The 25,780-nt window shown below is 41.3% G+C and overlaps 1 protein-coding gene across 1 annotated transcript; it reads right to left on the bottom strand.

Moving 5' to 3' along the window:
• Positions 1 to 5,491: 5,491 nt before the first annotated feature.
• On the bottom strand, positions 5,492 to 24,719 carry RRAGD (Ras related GTP binding D). The gene is made up of 7 exons (XM_051613487.1): positions 24,262 to 24,719; positions 17,639 to 17,934; positions 17,049 to 17,248; positions 15,967 to 16,081; positions 10,160 to 10,302; positions 8,297 to 8,445; positions 5,492 to 6,403 (listed from the first exon to the last, which is right to left on the bottom strand). The coding sequence occupies exons 1-7, from the start codon at positions 24,407 to 24,409 to the stop codon at positions 6,252 to 6,254; spliced, it is 1,203 nt and encodes a 400-aa protein (XP_051469447.1). The 5' UTR covers positions 24,410 to 24,719; the 3' UTR covers positions 5,492 to 6,251.
• Positions 24,720 to 25,780: the final 1,061 nt, after the last annotated feature.

Genomic DNA, 25,780 nt, shown 5'->3' with positions numbered 1-25,780 from the left:
CTATTCAAATTAGAGATGTATAGCTTTGATTTTATGGGAACTATCAGCAGTAGCAATATAAACAGGGGAGAGAAGAAGGGTATTAACTTCTTCCATCCTGCGGAACTTTAAAGTGGATGCACTCAGTTCACAGAAGCAGGAAGCTTTAATGGGACAGGGTGCACTAAGAAAAGCAGGAAAGGTATTTATAATCTGTCCAGAAAACACTACATTTAAACCAAATACTCAGGTTTCTCCATAATAGGCTTTATAAAGAGTTGCAGAACTTGGAATGACAACTGCTGCTTTATAGATAGAAGATGTGGAATTGAAATACAAAATGAAAATGCTGAAGGAACAGGAACAGAAAGTGCTGAGCGAGGGGAACAGGACTGGTGGGAGTGAGCTGACTTGTGTGCCTCTGCTGCAGAACTTGTACCCAGCACTTAGGATGTGAGACCTGAGAGGGTGATGAATGGCATACTGACAGTCAAAAGAAGTGTGAGCAGCTGTGGAGTATTGAAAGAGAAGCAATTTGTGGATCAGACCATTTGGCTTGCCAGAGGCTGATTCAGTCTTTGAAAAGGGCACTGCAGAAAAGCAAGAGGATGGTTCCACTTCTCAGTGCAGGGTTTAGAGACAAAGATGTCAGGCCCTGGGATGTTTTGATTTGGTTCAATCCTTATGATTTGGCTCTACTGGATTTCCCAGAAGGCACACCCTGTTCTCTCTGTATACCGCTTTGTAAAAGGAGCTGAAACAGATGACATTTCCCTTGGTTCAGATGGCTCTGGTTGTTATAAAAGTAGTCCACAAAACTGATGTGGATGTGCATGAACAGGGAGAAATGCAATCAGTAGTTGATGCAACCTCAGAACAAGTACAAATTGTACCACAGGTGTCCAGTCCCTTGAATGATACCTCTGCAAAGTGCCTGGCAGGGCTTCTAGAAACCCCTGGAGTGCTGGTGAGATTTTAACTTTATTGCTAGGATATCCACCACTCCATCCAATTAGGCAGTTTTATCAGCAGCATTAGAGGAACCCCACCTGCAGAAGAGAACTCACAGCACTGGGTGTGAAGGACTCCGAAAGCATCAATGGCTCCCAAACTGTTGGATGGTTATCTGGAATAACAGGAAGTTGAGGAAGTACTAGAGAAGTATTTATGAAGGAATCACACACTGGTGAGACTCTGGTTTTGTGTGGGAAGGAGCTTAGGAGGACCTAGAACATAAACTTGCAGTGATGAATGGATTGGTCCGGGTTTAGTGGATACCCACTTGACATATAAACTCCTCCATGCAAACAGGAGTTCATCTCAGTGCTGATGAGCAAGTGAGTTAGGACTACAGCATTCCCTGATGCTGGCACTCTCAGGTAACGGGCATGTTCACCACAACTTAGACCCATTTTCATTGACAAGCTGAGGTTCCTCTTGGACACAGTCCATGGTTCAATGTACATATGTGCATCTCATGATAAGCCCATCATCTTTTCCTTGCCTGCATTTTGTGAAAGATGGCAGCTTGGAATAAACTATGAAATGTTCTCAGCTACACCTTAAGCCACTCTACTATTTTATTTTTGATCTCTCATGTTTGCACTAATCTATGAGGTGTTTAATGCCAACCCTTCTCAAATTAGTTGTTTGTTTGTTTGTTTTTTAAAAGGACATAAATGTTTTTTTTCCTACCTTCTGGTACTCAGCAATTCTGAAAGACAATCCTTCCTTCTCATAGCAGCTCCTGGTGTTATTAAGGAAAATATTCAGCAGAGTATCTCCTCTGACTAGGCTCCTGAAAATCTTTTACCTTATCAAAAATATCTTTAGTCCAAGACACATTGTGACAGACTGCTGCATTAGATTTATGCCCCCCCCCCCCCCCCCCCCCCGGACATATTTATCTATATGAATCTTTTGATTTAAAATATATTCTGGAGGTAACTGAGAAATGTTTAAAATCTGACTGCCAGCATAAAATGTAACCTGAATATGAACATGTATTTTATGGTGTGCCTGCATACCAAGATTACATAAATGTGCTGTATCTTTTTAAAGAAGTTAGTAGCATGTAATGGATTTTATACAACTTAGATATTTTTGTACTCAGTATTTTTTCTATAGCTTTTTGCTGAAGACCTAACCTGTAGCTCATAATACTTATAAGCCAAAGAGAACAGGCTGGTAGAAAGCAAGGAGACTGGGTGTCTGACCTATTTATGACAAAATGTTTCCAGAGACAGCAAAATGAGAAAGGTAATGCAAAAGATATCAAGGAGAAAACAAATTAGAAGAAACAGTCTGTTAGAGTCTTTTAAAATGTAACCATTTGAAAACACGTGCAGGAGCTAATATGCAAATATTAACACAGTGGGAAATGAAGTGGGATGTCAACCAGATGGCCACCATATCAGAGGAGCCCAAAAGAATATCCCAACCAAGCTTATTTCTCATTTTCCACACAGCTGAAATGGGTGATGTTGATGTGATTGTCTGTAATTGAGTAAATTCACATGTGGCTATTGATAAATATTTATAATCTGAATGAGAAATTTGGTGTTGATCTGATTTCCTCATCAAAACAGGACAGAGAGAAAGCTGCAGTAACAAAAATCTCTATATAATAATGTCATGCACAGCATTCAGTACAAAAATGGAAAAAGAATGTTAAGAAAAAATATTCTGCAAAGACTACTGCAAAGGACAGGGACAGTAAATATGTCATTAAAGCAAACAGCTGCCACTGTGTATGATGACCTGTTCAGGGTTATTTTCTTTAATTCTTCAGGTTAATCTGATGATGCATGTAAAAATGGAGGGAGTTGATGGGTTTTTAAAATTTCTCTTTAAAACCCAGAATTTTTGTTTTAATGAGAAAAAAAAATTGTTCCATCACAACACATGAGAACTCAAATGATCCATCTGAATTATGCTTTACCAGTGTAGTTTGCTCCCATTGATTACACTTCCACATTTATGCACAGCCTATCTGTGGTAAGAGAATTCTTGAAAGGCATTCCAGCACTGTAACATTTTAAATAGTCACGTTGCAGTACATGCTCAAGGATGCACTTTAACTCTTCAAAGAATCTATACAGCACTCTGTGCTGCTGCCTACTGAATTACTTGCAGAGCTTTCCTCAACTACATTAAGCTGTTGGAATCAATGTTTTATAGTTTTTTCAGGTACTGGCTTTAAGGATATGGGACACTAAAATAGTTTTGGTTTATTCTAAACCAGTTTTTTTATTAAAGAGACATGGCTAATTCAGTAACAGTCCCTACTCTGTCTAGGCAACTCTAACAATACATAAAAATGGAGACTCCCACATCACGTATTTTGGAAATGCTGCACTACTCAGGATGTGATCACTTCTTGTACAACTTATAATTTTAAAAAAGTTATCTCAACACTGCTCTGTTAGAATTGTCTCTAGTTGCACATGGGCTATTTCATCCCTCTAAAATCAAAACTAGAATCTCAATAAAATTTAACAGAAAAAGAATGGGATTTGAAATAATGTGTTCTTTAAAAAAAAAATGAACCCAACCTTGCATGCCTAACACAGTACTCCATTGCTTCAGCTAGAACATGAAAATCTGAGGTGCTAGTTAGAAAATGATCACTCAAAAGTGAAACATGCAAGTCATCAGCTAAACTGAAAATACCAGTATTAAACCATAAAACTAATTGTTAACATTCTTTCAATTTAATAATTACCCATACATGAAACACAAGTAATCTGATAAAAATTATGTTTACTCTGATGCTATCCAGTTAGAAATTTTATACATTAGCTAAAGTCACCTTCACTAACTTTTGCAACATAATCCTATGCCAAATTCTGGAGGGGACTACAGGAGGTAACTTAATTGTCTTATGTTGACAGTCTCTAAATACAAGTCATACAATATGTATGACTGATAGAACTCAGGCAAAACTACATTCTTTAGTTATGATTCATACCATAGCCAAGATGACATTTTATTTAAAAAAAAAAACCCAAATAAACAAACCCCAACAGTCTTACGTCCATTCTGGTAGGCGTTATTTGTCCTTCAGGGTCACCTATATATGAAGGAAGGACAGAGACCGTGGCCCAGTGGTGGGTCTCAACAAAATTACAAACATGTGGCCAGAAATTATGGCATCCCCTCCTTGTGGACTGGAGAGCTGTCAAAAGGTGCCCCTTGCCTACCATTGCTGTGGTGAACTCTGGAGACAGCTTTGCATTACTGTAACTGAGGGGTTGGTCAGAAGAGTTGCCCTCACCTAAGATAAGGGTGGTGCCAGTACCAGAAGGAATCTGAACTCTGTATTTTTGAAGCATTCTGCTTTGAATACAGCTACTGTCATTCTCCTTCACACGTGCACCAGGATGGGTACTTTTGGCTACACTCAATGTTTCTCACCTTTCTGAGCACCTAGAAGTGCATTACTTACTGAGTGAGCCTTGATGGAGCTCAGCTCCATCTATTTAGCAGCAGCTTTTTCTAAGAACTCCACATATATTTAATAGACTCATGCCAAAAGAGCCATTTAGTTGCCAAAAGACTGCATCAGGCAGCAGTAAAGGGCCTGGAAACTACTCATCTCCCTTTTGGCAGATGCCCGCATAGAGAGTTTTTGCATTCATGCTGCCTGGCACTCCCAGCCCTTGTATTCAGGATAGCACTTGAGCCTTAAGATGTACCAACATGCAGCACACAGAAACTTGCATTGGCATCCAAACCACAAGTGGATGGAGATGTGCTCACCACAGGTTAAAACTTCTCCTGTTCAACCAAGGCCAGTGAACACTGGGGGCTCTGAACTCACCGACAGACACACAGCATTATGCCTCACTGTGGCTAAGAGCAAACTTGCAAATTCTGTCCCCTCTTCTGTCCCCAGAGCTATCTCAGCTAAGGGGCATCTTGGTCATGAATGAGTGAGGTATAGCTCCCCTTACCTGCTTCTGGTGTATGGTGAGCTGCCTCTCAATTCGGTCAAGTTCTTCCCAGTTCCTTGAGCTGCTGAACACCACTGCTGGACCATGCATGCAACTGGTTTGTGGCAGGACTGGGAAAAAAAGAATTGCTCTTCCAACTAGAAATTGCACTTTTGTATCATTAATTAAACAAAAACAGTGAATACAGAACTCAGGGAGTAAGTTTTACTTCTTTTTAGGTTTGAGAGTGCTCTGCTGTCCTGGCTGATCCTGTGGCAATTCTGCCCATGTTCAATTTTAAATAAAAAGTAGTGGCGTATGCTGATTACAGCAGGTGGATTGTCCAGTCCTCTTTTTAATGGTCTTGATTTTAATCACAGACATATCCCTACTAGAGGGAATCAGAACCCAGTGCTCACAGCTTTGGGACTTCCCATCAGTACATCAGAGCATACAGATTTTTCACTGCTCCCACTGTAAATGTGCAGGATCTCAAAACAAACTCAGATAGGAAAATTCAGCCTTTCAGATGCAGCACCCTCCTCTGAAGCCTTATAAAAATACCAGTGCAACATAGAGCCATTTTACAAAACAATTATCTTTATAGAAAGGTATTTTAGTGGTATATGCTGAGGTAAATAATAAAAACAGACCCAACAGAGGGCATGACCAGTGTTATGGAGAATTCTGGATGAAATTTGGCCAAAAGCCTGTTTTATAAAAGCTAATATTTACCTACCAGTTACGATCCCTGGTAACTGCTTATTGCTGTAATACTTCAAAATTATTTTTCTGTTTACAAATTGAAAAATATAGGAAATTAGATCTGTATGAATGTTAGGTATTAGCTGTCACAAATTTTAAAAGGCATTGTACCAAGTTTTCTTAATTGTTTACTAACCAATTTGATTGTAGCAGGTAAAGAAACTACAGCATACATTTTACCTGACACCATGCATCCAAATCACCATAAAAACTAAGTTTATCAAAGTCCAACTCCACAAGGAAAACATTAAAAAGTGCAAATTATGTACCCAGTATTTCTGTCACAGCTGTTTTTTCTTAATATGGCATGAAAAAGGTTTACAGCATATATTAAGAAAATTCTTACAAGTGTTCACCTCAATGCTTATATATACAACATTTTGCTCAAAGTGCTCACTATATGAAAAAAAACTGATTGGATAAAAATATTTAAACAGTGCTTTCTGAACGTTCAGGGAAAATTCATATAATACATCAGTCCCATTTGTTTTCCTCTTCACTCAGTGCAATGAGATGCAGAAGTCACGTCAACTTCATGAAAACTTTGCTTGCCACAGTGCCTGAAAACCTCAGTTAGAGTGGCATTCTTGGTGTCCCATTGGGAGTGGGTCTCTTATTTTTTTGCATGTGGCTTTGATGTTTTCGAGATCTTACTACTTTCATTCTTACTTCAAATACTTCTTGTATGGCTTTTCGAAAGCAATGGAAATTGTAGTCTATTAATCCTACAGAGACAGAAATGGTTTCAGCATTAATGAAGACATTTATACAAATCAGGTAATGAAAAATTGCTTATATTCTGCATTTAGTGAAATACCACACTGTCTCTCCAGAGGTCACAATCAATGAATTTTCCAGCCATTTTTGTTCTGTGCTGAGCAAAAGCATATTTGATAAATACAAATAATTCAATTAGCATTATAACTTCACACTATGTCCAATGTTAAATATACTTGTTAGTCTTAAAAGAAAACAAGCAGAAGTTCATTGGCCGATAACACAGCCTGAACTTAATACAGAGCTTTGGACAAGTGCTCAGTATACTGCAAGAAAAACTAACATCTTTCATAAAATACAGTAAATTAACTTTACAGAATAACTGTGTGAAAAATAAGTACCATCTAGTAAAAGAATTTTCATTTTTTTGATAATGCATTAACTTTGAAATGGACACTTGATAGAAATATTACCAAATAAAAGCCAGTTATATTTCATCTTACATTGTAATTGAAAAACAGCACAATAGACATGCTGTTAGATTACATAAATACATAATAGGCAGATATTACCACGTGAGTGGGCTGACTGTGATCCCACAGAAAGCTGTAAAGCCATATTGGTAGTCAATCAGAAGGCTTACTGGGTGCTACAATTGTGTAATACTGCAATACAATTTTAGAATTCTGCTACTGAGCATATGACCTCATTCAAGGTTAATGCCATAAGCTTTCTTAACTCAAATATTGGAGTGTTTTCCACTTCAATTTCCCTAATAGGAGATGATACATATTTTAAGTGGTTTAAATCCACCATGTTACACTTTGATTTTTTTTTTCCAGGACTCTTCTTCCCTCTCCCTAGAGTTTAGACAAATTATTATAATGTGGAAGTCACCAGGCACCAAAAGCTAATCTGCATTTTAATACCAGAACTGTACTGTTAAAGAATCAAGGCTACAGCACTAAGTGTCCCTACCTATGTAGATGCAACAACCTGACACAGTTGTAGACAAACCCTAATTGGTGTCCATTCAACATGGTGTCTTTTCTGAAACAGTGTTCTTAGTAGGTATGTCAAAGCAACACTTCTTATGCTTACAGGAGGAAAAGAAAGTGCCCACATCTAACATTCACTGGCAATAAAGGCCATATGGGTATTGAAGAGAAAATCAACCAGCAAAAGTTCAATAAAATAAAAGCTGAATAGCCTGTCAAACAGCCTAGCAGACATGGCATAAGTACTGCATTCATCAGTGGGGATGCAAGCCCAGATGATGGCTCATTCTTCCACTGCTCAGTTCTGGTCTCAGAGTATTTCACTAAAACTAGTAACTCAAGAAACATCACGCCAGCAAGCAGAGTGATTGTGAACTAAGCTTTCAATATTGACCTTGACCAAGGTCAGAAAGAGAAATGAGAAATTTTATTACTTTAAGCCATCTAGTTCCCAAATATGCAGCTTTTCAAAGGCCTCCTCTCACAGATGAGAAGAGCAAGAACACACTTCTTTCTGTCAGCAGTTTCACTGATTTTTCCCTTGGTTACAGCATGCAAGCTGTTGCAAATGCATATGCTGGCACCACCAGGTACAAATCCATGATAGCCAAGATAAGCTGACACGTTCTATTGTTGCAGATGGAAGCTTCACTGCACTGGATATAAACTTTCATATGCTTTCATATCAGACAGTTGTCAAATACATTTATGATTTCATCTTATCTTAATGCCAGCACAAATACCTCATACCTTTAAATGTGTTATTTAAGCTCTATCAAGCTGTACTTATGTTTAATACTTGTGATACAGCTACAGACTGTTAAAGCTAATGACAACCACAGTTATTCATTAACTTGCTAATGTAAAGGAAACATAAAGCAATATTAGAAAAGGGAAAAATACCTTTTCTCTCAAAGCTTTCTTCTCTGACAAAACAAACAAGAGCAAGGAATTTTGTCACCTCCTTTAAATAAAGGACAGTTGTGTTGTTCAGTTTTATGATTGCCATTGATTCTTTGTCGTAAGGAGTTCCAGAGCCATCATCTTTAAGCCTAAGGGGCAATATTCAAACAAACAAACAAACAAACAAGAGAAGATAAGCCACCAGATGAGCTAATAAAAGTACTCCCACATTTATACCTTCACTAGATTGTCTCAAACTTTATGAAATTTTCATTTTAATCTCTTCTTCATACTATACACTACATAAACTAGGACGACACAGACATTTATGCAATCACACACCAAATCTTAGATCTGGGGCTAGAAATCAGGTTGTTTGATTGCAAAGTAACCTGACACAGAGCCTTATTTCTTTCTCTGTTAGTAGGCAACCTTTTCTCACAAGGTTGTCTGGGTTTTTTTTAAGCAATGCACTTTATCTGAAACATGTGAACCAGTAGGTTGGTACTAATAACCTCACTTGAGCAGTGGCAGCTGACTGGTTGTTGAAGCCATCATGAGACTTCCCTCATGAGATTGTTGGCTTTTGCAACATTATATCATGAAAAGAGGTTTCTCCTTTACAGATGATGTGTCATGATTATTATTGTGTTAGTTTTATACCTTGTAATTTTACCCTCATTCCTGAATGCACACACAGATCTTGTTAAATGGATGGTTATCACCAACATCCCAGAATAGTTAGTATCAGCAATATAAGGCATCAAGTTCAACAGATGCTCCAGGAACAGAGGACAAGAACTGAATTGTAAGATCATGTCTTTAGTCTATAGCTAAAAACACAGCAAGCAGATTTCTGGTGATAAATGCTAAATGGTTCTACAAAGACATTTTGTGAATAGAGAGCCCCACAAGTGGAGTTGTACGGATAATAATTCAAGCCAGTCTTTTGAACTACATAGTGACATCTTCCTCTCTCCAAAAAAAAAAAAAAAAAAAAAAAGCCACAGAATCAGCATCATTTGGGGTATATCTCTCTAAAACAGAAGTTCTTGTACAGTTACTTAAGAGACCAACTCCAAAATCCAGAACAGACAGTAGAATATACAAACCTAAGAAATTTTAGAAAAGTAGTGAACAATTTGTTGTTCTTTTGAAGTTCTAATGCTTACTGCACATCTGCACTAGGATCGTTCCTCACCAAGAAGTCCATCCATGGGTACAAATGCAAGCCACCAAGGAATGCCACACTCTAAACATGCTGCAATTTAGCTTCAGAGTCTATGCGCCTTAATGCTCTAATTCACAACGTGCCTCTGCCTTTCCCAGGAACAGCTGGCAATACAGTTGGCCAAGAGCCACGCCATTTAAAACATAGCTTGCAAGGAGATGTACATGCTACCTCAGGGGATCTCCAGTTGCTAAAGTACAAGGAAGGGAAACAGAAAAAACCCAAACAAAACAACAAAGGTCATGCAGCGAAAAAGGGACAAAGTGAGAACCGAATTAAGAGTGAAGCAGCACTCTGAGGCCAGTAGAGGCCAGTAGCTATTAAAGTAAGCAAAACTAAATATGGCACCACTTTTTTCTTTTTTTTTCATCCTTCTGTTGAGTTTGTCCTTGGGGAATGAAAAGTTAATGCTTCCTTTTATTTTAGGTTGGTTACCTCCCGCTCCTTCCTCCACATAAAATTATTAGTATAAAAAGAGGGAGATGTTCACAAAAGATGTTTGCTGCTGGCAGGGGATCTGTACCTCAGAGACCTTCTCTCCTGTCCTAACAAATTACACATTCTCACACCATTCTAATTTTGAGGCTGTTCAGATTCTAGGTTTTATGAAAAACATTTAACAATTTACTTACCCATATATACAAGAAATGTCAATCACAACATCTATCATATCACAGCAGAGCTCATAAGTTTGCATATCCACTGGAGTACTGTCCGTTGCAATATAGATCTTACTGACTACATCAAATAAAAATGCTTTTTCAATCCCAGAATTCTATTTGAGAAAAAAAGAAAGAAAAATAAAATGGAAGCCATGTCTTCAAATTAATATCAAGCTTTTTTTGTTCCCCTATTTTCCTGTTAATAAAGTAGGTTGGAGAAGTGGAAGTAAAACTGCAGTCAAGCTCATTTTGAAAGAACTATACATACAGCACTGTTGTATTTGTAGCAAACCCTCAGGCTCACAGCCCTTCCAACTGCAGCCATGACACCAAGTTATACTCCCAAACTTCCCCTCTCTGGAAAATATCTGGAGAAATTACATTTATTTTCACTGGAAAATGCAGTTGGGGGAGGGGGGGAATCTTCCAAGATCAAGCTTTTGGGTTTTTCATTGTAACAACGGACATAAAAAGAGCTGTCCTTTAAAGTTATTCTAACTGGACATGTAAGAAGGCAGAAACAAGGAAAAAAGTTAATGGACACAGAAGGCCATGGTGCTCAGGAACTAGTTTCTTAAGGAAACTGAGAAATTGTCTCATCAGGGTCTGTATTTCTTTTACTGTCTGGTTCCTTAGAATATCTTGCAGGATCTCAGGAGAAACACCAGTAATGTGATGCTTCTTTTTCAGTTTTCATGTAGCAGTGGTGGTTAAAGCCATGTTTGTAATACTAGTCTTGCTAATGTGATGACAGCTGTGTTCCTGTCATCCTGCCAAGCTCATTAAGACTCCCTCCATACTGGAGATGTATCATATTTGCAGCTCTCAAGAAGCCAGCCAGGAATGTTAGCTCATACTCTTTGCGTAGATAAGTAAACTGACATAAGCCTCTGCTTCCTGGAAAAACAGGAAAAAATGTGTACTGTTTAACTGAAAACAGTAGCTTTGCTTACAGTTATCAAAGCATTGCACCTGGGAGCTGTCCCAGCATGAACACAAAGGGAAACTTCCCAGTAATGCCAAAGCTTAAGCTATAAAATATGCTCCAGAATCTACAAGGAAGAGAAGCAACTTTCTCCCATCAAACAGAATTTTCTCCATATATGGGCTTCCCTTTTTACTATAACTTGGGACTGCCCCCACAGCACTTTTGTAACTACCAAACAACATATTGAAAACCTGTAACAAGTTTTAAAAGCTTCAGCTTCCTCTGAGTTACAGAACTTTTCTTTTTTTCCTTCTTTTCTACAACAACTATTTAACACATAGTGAAGAAACTAAACAGATAAAAAATGTCAACCCTACATATGCAATTGAACAATGGTCAGCAATATTTTGGGCATTTTCTTTTTAAAGAGGCTTAGTTCTACCATCATCGCACACGCAACTAAGGCTGGAAACACCCACCAATAATAACAAAGTATAGAGGTGAATTTCCTGCGTTTCATCACAGAAGAGACTCTTGAGTGGCACATTTCAGAAATTTGTTAATAAAATATTCAAAACAAAGTACACACTGTGGATACCTTAGATACATGGGCTGAAGCACACAACGTACACAAGGAGAGCCTCAGAGAACTGGGTTTGTTCAGCCTGGAGAAGAGAAGGCTGCCTGCCATCTACAAGTAACTTATGTAAGGGTGCACAGAAGACAGAGCCAAACTCTTCTCTGAGCTACAGTGATTCTGACTTGATACAGAAGAAAAAATAATTCAGTGTGAGAATAGTGAAGCACTGGGAGCATGCTGACTTCCACTCCTGGAGATCCCTAAAGCTGTACTGAACTCAGCCGTAAGCAACCTGCTGTAACTGGCCTAGCTCTGAGCAAAAGCTGACTTTTCAAGGTCCCATTCAGCCTACATGGATCTATGGGTCTACATTCTTTGAGCAGTAAGAATAAAAATGTGCAGATATGTATTTTGGTTATTCTCACCACATCTGATAGTTCTGTAATTTTGATTTCTAAATAATAATTCTGACAGCACCTCACATACTTCAACAGATGCCGTCAAATCAGACTAAGAGAAGATTTACCTTTAAATCTCATAAGTATATAGCTGTAATTCATTGCCCAAATATGTATTTGAAAACAGAAGTAATTTTACACAAAATAAGTTGGAACTCTTAGAGCCCTGTAGTGTCATTCATGAGGAGTCTGTTATAAAATTTTGGATTATATAAACACACAGTGATAATTTCAGCTGTACAGGTTAAGATGGATCTTAAATTATTGAGCAGCCAGTGACAATATAAGAATATTTAACAATGAGAGTTGATTTTTCCATCTCAGAGCTCCTTCTGCTGCAGCCTGCCTGGACTTCCAGTGACAAATTTAAAATGTTTTCATCTTGAGATGTTTGCCATGCCAGCAGTTAGGCCTACTGGTAAGGGCAAAGCTTGGTGTCTTAATTTAAACCATGCTCATTTTCAGTTGAAACTAATACTTCATAGCAGGACCTGCTGAGAAACTGCCACATACTTGTTTCTGTCAGACTCTGTATGGTGACACAAACCTCAGTGACAAGGTAGGACGGACTGCCAGGAGTAGTAACCACTAACCTGTACCCACATAATTTAACAGATTTAATTTGCCAGAGTTTTTAGAACAAATTTAACTGAAAAAGCAAAGGATTTGCCAGAATGTTTGAGACAAAATTGCTTAAGGTAAAAAAAAAACAACAATAAACCAGTACTAACAATAATTACAACTCACAAAAAAAATCAGGAAATAGTGGATAAAAATACTTTTCAAAGAGACATTATACCATTAACACTCAGTCAGGGAAAATGGCAATAAGAAATCAGCTGTTTCTGTTACTTGAGCAGGGGGGGTTCCTTATTAGAGAAAGAAAGGCCAACAGCTGCCTCAGGCAACTGAATTAAATGCTGCAATTGATGTCCATGAGAGCAGGGCCAGAATAAGCAAGTCATCTCTGACACAAGCCCCAGTCTAGAAAGAAGACACAACACACACTAGAAGCTCAGTCAAGCACCCTGACTTGACGTGGGAGTATTCCATGGCTGGTCTGAACCAAGAGAGTCACTGCAAAAAATCTGCAATGACTAGATGAGATTTTATTTTGGATTGGTAAAACCCATGAGGTAGTTGAAATTCAAAGAAGGCTTCTCAACTATCCTGGTTTTGATAAAGTAGACAGCAGTTTCCATTTTTTAAAATAGAATGGGTTCAGTAAAACTAGTAGCATTACTCCAATTCCTAGCCTAGGTAAATAGGCTCATTTTTTACCTTCTTGATTGTATGAAAAGTTAGCCAGAATTTGGCCCTAAAAAAGTAATTTTGAAGAGAACTTACAGGATACCACCAGTCACAGTTAGGAATTAATTTTGGGCAGTTATTTAAACAAGTCTTGCAGCAAACAGCAGATGTAGTGAATTACTTTAAATACTAAATTTGAATTTACAATTATGAAATTTAAATAATTAAACAAAACTGTACTTATTTTCATTTTTACCATGATAACTCATTGCTATTAACACATACTTTTAATATCCCTTAAGAAAACCCTAACAACCCTAAAATGAAAATCCACATTCCTGTGCCACACAACTTGGTAATTAAAAAGCCATGGTAGTTAAAAAACATACATCCTTCTATATGAAGCTGACAAAGAGTGATAGGTAAGATTTATGTGGGTTTTGAATGCCAAACTGTTATTTTATTCTTTACAAGCAGTTACAATTAAGAATGTAGAAGCAGTATTATCACCCTGATGGTTCCTCACACATACAACCTAACTGTGGCACTATCAAGTTAGGCAAAAACCTGCTGTGAACTTAAAAACTGATCACAGATCTATTCTTGCAATCATCAGCTTTTTGTTTTGAAAGTCTTCATGGCACAAACGAAAACAAATCCTCATGAATGTTGCAGCAAAACCCAAACTAGAACACCAACACACCCACACTTTGATAGCAAGCACACTGGTTTCCTGAGGTAAGGCATGACCAGAATCCACGTCAAACTTTGTTTTCAATCCGTTGCTAAAGAGGCACTTGATAACTAATTCTGTGCTGAAGAATGATGGTTACATCTCCCTGTGCTTGCAAACAGTCATTCTGAGTCTTCTGTCTACAGACAGCAGATAATCTTAAAAACAGACCACAAGCATGCTGAAGACACAGTGATATCTCTATGCCTTGCTCTAGGTTGTTAACAAACTGGATTTTGCTCTATTTGGAACTAAGAAACAGTCTGAGACTGTTTCCCTTACTGAATAGGGAAAATAGTGTACCTCTCCATTTTTTTTGGACTTCCCATTCATCTGAAAGACTTGTTCTTCCTCACAAATTACATCTGATATTCCAGATATTATTGGAGCTGCCTTCTGGGTGTTCCAGACACACAAGTATCTGTCATCAGTCCTTCAGGAAGCAGCTTGTGCTTGATTCATCTGGTGGTTTGGCAGAAATTCTTTACCAACTCCAAACATCAAGGAGACCCCATACAGAGATCTGACTCCCAATATGAGTGATTGGGGTGACTCTGGCTCAAGGAGGACTATCATTCAGACAGCTTGTTCTTATTTAAGACTGCATAGCACATTCAATATCCAATTGCTCCAGAACTGTTGTCATCACTCCTTCATTACCTTTCTGACCTAAGTAGAGATAAAGACTGGATGATAACTGGTATATGGTCCAGCCATTTCCACAGAAACCTATCTGTGTACCATTCATTATGAAGTACCATCATTTGTTGCCTAAGAGTAAGAAAGCAAGTTTTGGAAGAATCTTCCTCTAATCTAAGCTCTCCCATCCAACTTTTCTCTATTTCCACAGCCTACACCAAGAAACTGTGAAGTCTAATTTTATCTTACAAGCTGTTAAATTATATTAATTTAATTACTTCAAAATCACAAAAAGGCACAATAAAATACCTTGCTTGGAAAATGAAACTTGACAACTGCTACATGCAAGGTGCAAAATCAGAATACTGTAAGAAAGGGAGCTGCTAAGACCTGACTTCACCATCACCAAAAGGTGGAGTTCCCCCTTTTCACAACCTACTCATGATGTTCTCCTTTCCTCACGGCCACATGTTCCCATCTTTTATCATGTGTCAAAACAAGAGGATGTTGGATTCCTCCATGACCTGTTTTTTACCTAAATTAAACAGTGCATTAATGCATCTCATAGTGACTCCATGAGGGAACAGGTGAGTGTCAGCATCAGTACAAAGGAGAGGAAGGGAACACAAACACACAGGAGCAGTGGAGCAAGCAATTACCTCCACAGTAGTAACAAGCCCCTAGGTATACAAAGTTCTCTAACTGGCATTCTTAAGTATGGAAGCTGTGAAAATCACGATGTGACTCCACCTTCAAAAATTTCACAAGAGAAATTTCCTTAAGTGGTTTCAACTTTGACACAAAATATAATTAACACTAGGAAGCTCTACAGAAGAGGTCAGACTAGATGACGTTCCATTTAAGAATTTATTTACACAAATTTTCAGTATTACTTGAACAAATGCACGCAGCACAGAACTTTGCAGCATTCAGATTAACGTATAAGCAGAGAAGGGGTTAGTGCAAACCCACTTTATGTGATTGAGGAAACACTATGAGTATCTCAGCAGCTCAGCAACACTATTTAATAGACAGCGAGGGGAGGCCAAGCTGCACATGGATGCATTTCAACTAAGTTTTTATAATTTCTCTGAGAATTCACATTGCTCGTAATCTCTCAGAAGGCAGCAGAGTATCTGAACATGCACGTTGCACACAGCCAGATCTACAGACAAAGCATATACTTACTGAAATAAAGATGTTAAGCAGGTTTTCCAGTGTTGGAAGCTGTGGAATCAGTTTCTGTACCACTTTGCTAAATGCTTCAAATATAGAATGATCATATATGCTTGTCAGATAAAAGCTGGAAAAAAATGTCACCACATTTTCCTTTTAGCCACATACTGTGAACATGATGTACCTTTCATAATATGAGTGAAATGAAATATTGTCAAACAACAAGTGCCTACACTTATGCAATTACCCCTTGTGATCAAAAGTCCCATGTTATGATTGAAGCATAGGACTTCATTTCTATACAAAAAACCCCAAAACCTAGACACTGCAAACTAGACCTCAGTGTAGAACTTCATGATGCAATTCCCACCTTGGTATTCTCACAAAAATATTTTTTAAATTGCAGAAAAGGAACATTACTGAGTACATCTGTTGTGATCTACTTTTTGAAAGCTGTGGACCCATTTATCAATGCAATGATGCAGTCAAGTTGTTAAGAGTTCCAAAAAGCTGGCACGTTAATGGAGCAGGACACTCTTTTAAAAATGTATTTGTACTTGGCTTTAAGTGCTAAGAAAGACATGACAACTTGATGTCCTCCAGTTTCCAGCCCGCAGAAGTATGCTGTTTTTCATTATTTGCTACAAAATTCTGCTTTATCAGTAGACATAAGGCAAAAATACAGCACCTGTCTTCCCAATGGCTCCAAGCAGGCTACAGCAGTGAGGATTAGTGACTGGGAGGGGACTGGGAGGCAGAGAGGTTTCAAAGAAGGCAGAAGTTATGTAGGAAGCATATAAATCTAGAGCTCTACTTGTTGCTGCCACCGTCCAAGCAACTTATTTCAAGACAGCAGCTGCCAAAAAAACTGGTTGGACTGTTTTTTTTTTCCACCTATTTATAAGCACATCTCCTCATCTTCTTTCCCTCCAAGACAGGAACTAGAAATAAGATACTTTGTTTGGCTCAGGTCAAATTTAATGTCTCTGATTACCCTTTTCCTTCATTTATCAAAAGCTTGTTACCTGCTACTTCAAGAGCACTATTTGAGTTGCTCTCCTCTTTAGGATTCTCTGCACAGCAGCTGCTCTCACCTGAGGTGAATCTTCTCCAGTCCAGCATCTGCAAGGTCATCATTTGCCCTCTGGTGAATATCTCTTTGTGTTTCAATCTTGTGATCATCAGATAAACCATCCACTTTATGGATAAAGATTTCAAAGTTGATATCTGGATTTACTTTATAGGCTCTGGTCACAGTAAGATGCAACCGAGCTAATGCTTCCATATAATCATCCTAATGAAGTAAAAAGAAAAGCTACAACTGTAGAAAAGTTCTTAAAGATATATATAAAATGTTATGATACTTAACTTTCAGAAAATGCTACAGTTTAACAACAGCTTCATTTTTTTATTTCTTGTAAGTAGAAGCCTGAACCTGCATCCAGCATGTGTACCAAACTCATGCTGTCAGCACTTACAAGTTTGAGCAAAATCCTTGGGATATTAAAGCAGATTAGTTAATTTTTTAACATACTGCAGAGATTAAAATTAACCAAACAGGTCTTCAGGTTTTAATGACTTCATTTCAATGTGTTTTTGTGATGCTTTGAAAAAAATATGTGCTTTTCAACCCATTTGTCTATTACTGAATGAAGAAAAGGCAGCTTAAACCCCTCATTTTTACCTGAGAATCAATAACAAATATCAGTGCTCCAGTGCCTCTGAAAATCATCTCATAGTCAAACGTAGGGTCAAAGAAGTCAATCTGCCCAGGAAAATCCCATATCTGAAAGTTGACAAAGGAGCTGTTGGAAACATCCTCTCTGCAGATCTTGTTTGTGCTCTCCAAGAAGAGTGTCTCATTCGGCGACATTTTGTGAAAGACAACTTTCTGAATGGAAGACTTCCCACTTCTTCTCAATCCCATGAGCAGGATTCTTGGCTTAACTTCAGTACCGAAGGGATCATTGAAATCCAAAACTGAATAAAATCATACAAGAAGAAAAGTAATATACTACAGCAATATAATTAGTAACTGCCAGATGACATGCATTTGACATTTATTTTCATGACATTTTTACTTGGATATATGCAAATATTACCCATTTTTAAGCTTAGGGAGTGATGCTGTAGGCATTTTAACTTGAATTATTTGCCCCTTAGGCTACTTCTCTCCTGTAAGACAACTGCAAAAGGCTTGCTTGCTCAGTTTGTATCCGAAAAATGTGTTGTCACACACAGACATCCTAAAATAACTAATTTTATTATAACACTATCCCACATACATTCTAACCAGACTTTAAAAGAACATCATCCAGAAACAAATACTCTTGTCAACTGATAGCTACATCACACTGCTGGAAGAAAGGAGTTTGTGTTAGTTACACTTGTGTGATCTACCTAAGGCTACATAGGAGGTTCCTTCATCTAAAACAAACAAAACCCCAAACAATTAAAAAAAATTTTTAAAATCACACATTCCAGGAGCTATAGGAAGAAGACAACTCAGCAAACAACTCCTCTATACTGGGACTTAGAACACAGTGAGAGCTCACAAGGAGTCCTTTTCTAAGGTAGTTAGGGTTTCACCTGCTATTGAATAATTTGTGTTAGCATCTGTAAGAGTTTGCTACGCGATAAAGAAGATCACAGCATATCCCCTACTTATTTGTAAACCAAAGGCCTGGGAACACAGTAATTTCATTGTGTTACCTACCCCAGTTTTAAACTGGAACACTAAACCAGAACATTATCGTGCTGATGCAGTTACATTAGCGTAAAAGTAGTAACAGGAGTAAACTACACTGTTACATCTATAAGGACATGAATGTCTAGCTACCCACACCTGTAAGCACACCAACTGCAGTCTCAGGTATCTCTAATTCAAACAGCTACACAAGTCTCAGTTGCTGCATTTAGTTGGCCTATAGCTTTGAAATGTCCAAGCTGAAAATAGTAGATGTAAAAAAAGGATGTAGACGTAAAAAACTTTCAAACACCTCTGTGATATCCTGTCCACAGCACCAAACACAGGCAATGCAAAAAAAAAAAAAAAGAAAAAAAAAAGAAAAAAAGAGTTGTCAATGCTAAATCTGGGATAAATTTTGAATTGCAGAAAACGGAACACATTTGTTCATCTGCATCTTTCCTGCATGTCCTGCACACTTTTAAGTGATTAACTTTATTTCACAAGTATGAAAATGCAAATCAAGAAACCTCAGCAACAAATTGAACCTGTCCATTTGTTATAGCCTTATGGGCTGAAACACATGGAAACCATGAAGGAATCCTCTTTGCCTTAGAGCACGTTTTGCACCCAGGAGTGGTGATCACATCCACCCTCTTGTGCTCCTCAAGCCTCACCCACAGCTTTCGAAAACACAAGAGCAGGCTGTGCCTGCCAGGAGGGCGCAGAACTTTGTTCACGTCCCTTTGTGCCTCCTAAGCTTCAGTTACCCAGAACCAAGGCTTGTCAACCGGAAGGTCTTGTGGCGGTAGAATAAAACATCCCCTGGCACCATCTACTGGCTTGTGAGCGGTTATGCCACTCGGTGCCGGCCCGTGTCACCGGAGTGACTGACAAGGCGCTGAGAACCCAGTCTCGGTGGGATCCTATCTACCTTAAATAGATGTGAAAGGCCTTGACAGGTGTTACCACTTTCTGTGTTCTTGTCAATTATCACACATGAAACACTGCCAGGCTGGAGCAGTGCACAGATGAAACTCCTTCAAGCAGCATAGAGACAGGTAACTCTAAAAATCTCATCCTCCCAATGCAGCAAGGGCCAACTTCTGCTGATCCACAGACAACAGGTGTAGGAAGTAAGAAAAGGCAGTCAACACACTGCTATCTCTTCCTGTCAACCCGAACAGTGATAGGACCCTTCTGTATCTGCAAGAAGCATGAGCCTACAATACTTCACACCTATAGAGGAATAATAAAAATCTGCTTTAGGACAATGTAACAATATTTTCTGTTTTGGGGGTGCAGTCTTGTCAATAAAGCATATCAAAAGTAGAGGATTTAGCAGCTTCCCCCACCCCACCCACTTCTGTAATGCACGAATTTGCCACAGCTGTCAAACGTATAGTTGCCATTTCCTTAATGTGCATATATCCACACATCATGTGATTGCATTTTGGCCATCAGGAGGGAAAATAATTTATTCAAAGCTTTACAAGAACTAGTTTGAATAAAATACTTCCAATAAAGTCATATGAAGAACAGTCTTCTCATTGAGGCTTTATTACATGTTTCAAAAAATTAAAAAGACTCCCCATTGCTCTGCATGCAACAGAACTTAGGAAGTCTAATTTGCTACAGATTTGTCCTTTGTGTCCACTTCTTCTTCCCACCACAGTAACATCAACTTCTCCTTGTATGTCTTAAGACATGTTCTCCAAGTAACAGATTGATATGTGCTGATCTGGAGCTCAACACGTGCTTGCCTGTCCCTGTGAGGACACTTTCATTTGGGTCTTTCTTCTGAATGCCAATTTTCATCAGACCTGTGGGGACTTAATAATCTTTGAGGTGCATTTCATCTAAATTTGGTTGAAGGCAGACAGCAGTCTCTTAAGTCCTGACTGAGTGATAAGAAAACCAGAAGACAGGCTACCTAAATAACTCACTTTTCTTTAAGAAATAGGCTAAAAATTGACGTGGCTAAAAAACTATTTAAAATACATTGGGGTTTTACATTGTTTTTGTATTAATTTATTCCAGGTTGTTACATTTTTATGGACTGTGACACTTACTAGAAAAATATTAATTTTTATTAAAGCCATACTAAAAAAAATACAGTTGCAAGTGCAGAGATACTGATGAGAAGAATGAACAGCAGCTCTTTTGCTAGTAGGACTGTTACTTAGCTTTGAAATCCTGCCAGTTCAAAGACAGGGAAATGTAAATGAGGGTGATCCAAACCTGACTAGATAGCAAGGCTGCTATAGCACTTTCCTCTGAGAGTTAAGAGATTACCTTATATGTAAAGGAGTTGGACGATGCGCTGCCTGCCCACATTCCTTTGCAGAGTACATGACAATTCCTTCTTTAATTTGCCACAGAAATGCCAGTAGATGTATCACCACCACTTCCCAGACTAGGTTACTGAGTGAGATCATAACATGCCTAGGAGAAACACTAAATGCTCCTCTGCTCTGTAATGTGAAACGTAATTTTCCCTATTGTGAGATGCACCACATTTCCTGCTTCATTCACTTTTGCAAAGACTAAATGTTATAAAAGGCCAGTTTCTAATACCTATCAACAGTCTCCACTGCTCTAAGCAGCCACAAAGAAGTCAAGACTGGTGAGAGGCCATATCCTTTGAAGTATTCACAAATTCAACTTAACAAATCCAAAAGCACTTTCCCCACAGAGAAGCACTTAATTCCTTACAAAACTTCAGTAATTGTAGTCGTGTCCTTTCTTATAGAGTGCAATTTGAGGGCATTGCAAAATGCAGAAGAGCCCAGCTCCAAGGAGTTCACTGAGAACTGCACGTAGTAGTCCTGGCCTGTCTCACCAGGATGCACTGTATATAATGAATACTTTACTATCTCCTTCACACCATTAGAGATACTCACTGATAACTAAATAGTTTTTAAGCCCGTCCTGAATTCCACATCAACTGCAATTAGTTGTCAAGGCAGGTGACAGTGATTCACAGGCATGTGTGGCAGGAATGCCACATCGAAAGGTGTATTTGTAGATCTAACCAGTTTTCAAACATGGCAATAAAGCGTTGCAGTTCATCTGCTCGAGTGACATCAAGCCAAAAATATTATATTGCTCTTGCTACCATCTGTAAGGTAACCAAGCCTCCAAGTCTAGTTTTAAACTAATACAGCTAATAATTATGGTTTTCTTGCCCAATAATGCAATCATGTTATTTTGAAGGTTTAACCTTTTTGTGTAAAGGAGAACTAGCAGTCCCAAATGTTCCACTCATGTGCCTTCAAGCCCATTGATCTCAAAGCATTTCCAGTAGTACTGTGACTGTGATATTCACAGCACTTTGGAATGCTGTCAAGACAATAGCCTTAACAAAACACATACAATTAACATCTTCAATGCTAACAGATGAGCCTGAGCTTAAAGAGTTAACAAAAAAGGTTTATATGCAATCAAGAAAGCTGTTCAGCTACTGTGGGTTCATAAACACTGCAGAAATGCCTGGTGGGAAGAAATTCTTGTGGCTAAAGACCAGAAGACCTGGTTCCACTCTGCCACAAGTGTGGCACTGTGCAATGATATGTCTCAAAGGTACTTCCTTGGACACTCAGCAAAGGGTTTCCTTCTGTTTCCTTCTAAATACTTTTTAATTGCATACATCAAAAACATGACTAGGCTTCATGTAAACTAAGTGCTTCAAGGTCTCCAAACGCGACCCCATGTGTAAAGTAAAATGACTGAGAAGAGGGCAAGCAACGTGGTTTCAGCACTTAGGCTGGAGACAAAAAAAACAGTATGGGGTGAGAGATGACCAGTATGAAGTTTTGAAATCTCCCCTATGCCTACAAGCATAAATTAAGTTTTTACTTTGAAGTCTGGCTTCTCTCTTCACTTTAAACAGCCATGCATTGAAGCTGTTCCCCTTTGTATACAAGTGGAGGCCGTGACACTGAATTTTGGACTACTGTACAGATCCAAGATGAGAGGACAAAAATGGAAAAACAAAAGCCCCTTGCCCTGCAGCCCAGTGTTCAATAAACAAAACACAGACCCAGGTCCCAACCCCCTCCATTACTGATGGTCTATGCCTTTTTCTCCAGAGACTTCAGAATGAAATAGAAAGACAGGGGATCTGGACTGTGAAAATGGCCCTTTGTTTTAATCCAGTGTAAAAAAGGTCCCTGCATGGGCTGTCTTCTCCTGCCACTCAGGATATAAAGGTCAGTTTCTGTCAAGTACAATATTCTGGTGTTACTTTGATGAAGCAATTTAAATGTTTAGCATTCTAACAAAGTTCCTATTGAAAAATATCCAAACAAACTCCTCTGAGGACAGAATAGTGATTATTTCTGTACAGAAAATGCTGTTAGTTTAGCACTAAAGATACTTCTTTTTTTGCATCAAAATAAGCACAATTATTTAGCAGTTTCAAGTAAAACTTCAGTCTCAGCTACAGCTCTTACATCCTAACATTCCTACAGCCTTTAATCATGAAGGCTTATATTCAAAGCACTGACTTTCCCCCTTTCCCCAAAACTGCATTAGGCAGTGTGCTCTCTCCCGTGGCAGCCTGTAGGACTATGCCTTTAAGGAGAAGAATTCTGCATGCTAATATCAAAGCAGCCTTAAAACATGTGGCATCTTATTATGCTCTTATAAAAAAGCAATTATTTCCCCCCCCTGAGATACTAAGAGTTCTCCGAGCTCCTCTGCAAAACGCATCTCAGAAGAATGAATTCAGACTCTGAATGAAAGCAACAGGCTCTGAGCTGGCATTGCCGCTTTTACTGAATGAGGCTGCTTTTCCTGGTATGCCTGTCCTTCCTAGCATCCACCATCCCTGCTGACACAGACACGCAGTGAGTAATGGGGGTTCTCATCTGCACGGACACACGGGCAGCAGACATTTAGCGGAGCCTGCCGCCGCGGGGACTGACACTCACAGCTGCAGAGCAGCCCTGGACACGGAGCTGCGTGTTGCCGCTGCCTTTTATAGTCTTGACACCCCCCCCCGCCGCCTCCTTGGCATACTCAAGGGTGCCACTAATAACGAAGAGCTCACCCCAGACATGGCAACTAGATCAGCCTCATCACCACGTTGCCTGCACTCTTCCTACCTCCTCCCTCTTCCCCAGTTTCTCGCTGCTGCCAGCCCTCGCCCCGCTCCCGCCTCGGAGCTCCCCGCTCCCTCTGACCCCGCGCCCAACCCGCACCCCGTCCCCGTTCCGTTCCCTCCCGCGGGCACCCCCGCAGCATCCCCGCTCCGCTCGGCCTCTTAGCGCCCACCCCCTTCCCCAGCGAGGCCTGCCCTCCCTCCCGGACGCCTCGTCGGCCCCACACCGCTATCCCGGGCTTACTGCGTGCCCCGCTCGCCCTCGTGGCCCGTTCCCCGGGGCGCCCCGTCCCCTCCCTGACCCGCACCCGCACCCAGCCGGGCCGGCCCCGGCAGCCGAATCCAACCTCCAGCAGCGCCGGCCCCGCTTCTCACCCATCTCGGCGCACACGGGGCCGGCCCTGCCCCGCACCTCGCCCCGCACCCGCTGCCCCACGGACCGCTCCGAGGCCGGTGCCTTCCCCCCCCTCCCCGGGAGCAGCCTCCGCTCCCCGCGGCCGCCGCGGGTGCCACTCACACGCCTCATCGCCGCCGCTCTCCGCGTCCCCGTCCGAGAAGGACTCGGCCCCGTCGGCGTAGCCCGCCAAGCCCACGATCTCTTCCTCCTCTTCCTCCTCCTCGTCTCCTTCCTCCTCCTCCAGCAGCTTCCTCGGCACCTGGCTCATGCCGGCCGCGCTCCCGCCGGGGCTCCGAGGGCCCCTCTAGCTCCGGGCGCGCCTGGCCGCGGGGGGCCCGGCTGCCGCTGCCCTGCCCCGCACTGCCCCGCACGGCGCTCGGCGCAGCGCTCGGCGCAGGCTGCCGGCGGGGCGCGGAGGGGGCGGGGGCGGCGGCGTGACCCGCGTCACCTGACGCGGCCGCTCACGGGCCGCCGGGGCCTCCGTGCCCGGCCTGGGCCCGGGGCGGGCGGCGCTGCTGGAGCCCCTGGGCAGCCGGGCACTGCCGCCTTGGCCGGGCGGGCTCTGCGGCCTGAGCGGCGCCGCCGCCGCTGCCCGGCCCGGCCCGGCTGTCCCGCGGCGCCCTGCGCGGGCCCGGAGACACCCGCGGACCCGGTGCGCGCAGGAGGCGCTGCCGCCGGCGTGCGGGGGCTGAGGGGTGGGTGAGCGGGGAGGAGGAGGAGGCAGGGGCCGGCGGGGCCAGCAAAATGGCTGCTGGTGTGTGTGCTGCGGTGAGCCCTCCCGCGGGCCTCGGCGTCAGGCAAGTCCTGCGTCCTCGCCCTGCACGGAGCCCGAGAGCGGGCTGGCGCGGCGCTGCTGCATCAGCCACACCCGCGGGTCTCGGCCCACGGCCTCGCCCGCCCCACGCCGCTCAGGAGCTGCTGCGCCCGCCCGGGGCACGCGTGGTGCCGCTGGCGCGGCCTGTGGCCCTGTCAGCCCCTCCTGGGCCAGCCGCGCCGTTACAGGGCCAGGCCCGACATGTTAAAGGAGGCGCTAAATGGTAGGAGGCAGCACATCTGAAGCGTGGGGGAGAGCGATTGCCTTAGAGACAATACCCTGGCTGAATAAGGTAGGCTAAGGAAAGCCACAGCGGTGAAAGTTCCATGGAAGGCGACGGGATTTTGAAGCCCCCGACAGACTGGGTTGCTCTTGGCTGCCTGCCATTGCTTCTTCCAGACCTGCACCGTGAAGACGGATCTGCCTCTCAGTCAGGCCTCATCTCAGGAGTTTGCAGTGCCGCTCTCATCTTGTACCAGTGTAAGCACTGGAACGTGTGGCAGCAGCTGGCTGCCGTCCCATGCTGGCCACTGCAGTGACTGGCAGCTGAGAGTTGAGCTCCCATTTCTCCAGTAGCACATTTTCCTCTGTTTCTCTCTTACTGCTTCTTCCTGGCCCATTCTCTCTCCTTGCAGTCAATGTACTGGTTGGACTTAGTTCATAATCTCCACATTTCCTGCTGCTGATTGTTTTCCCACCTCTATGCTGTGTGACTGTCTTCTCACCACCAGGCACTCCAGGCTGCACTAACCCACCTGAGATGGTGGAGGTACAGTTTTGTCTGGGGGAGTCATATTTTTGGCATTGTGCCTTGGGACAGCCCTG

Source organism: Apus apus, chromosome 3, assembly GCF_020740795.1.
Source record: "Apus apus isolate bApuApu2 chromosome 3, bApuApu2.pri.cur, whole genome shotgun sequence".
Lineage (NCBI taxonomy): Eukaryota > Metazoa > Chordata > Aves > Apodiformes > Apodidae > Apus > Apus apus.
The sequence above is the reverse complement of the archived record's forward strand: the minus strand, read 5'-3'. Positions and strand labels throughout refer to the sequence as shown.

Coding starts and splice junctions, on each gene's coding strand:
- RRAGD (XM_051613487.1), bottom strand. CDS start 24,409: ATGAGCCAGGTGCCGAGGAAGCTGCTGGAGGAGGAGGAAGGAGACGAG. Junction 17,249..17,638: donor TATTTGTTATTGATTCTCAG/GTAAAAATGAGG, acceptor TTACTTCATTAG/GATGATTATATGGAAGCATT. Junction 16,082..17,048: donor CTGGAGAAGATTCACCTCAG/GTGAGAGCAGCT, acceptor ATTTTTTTCCAG/CTTTTATCTGACAAGCATAT.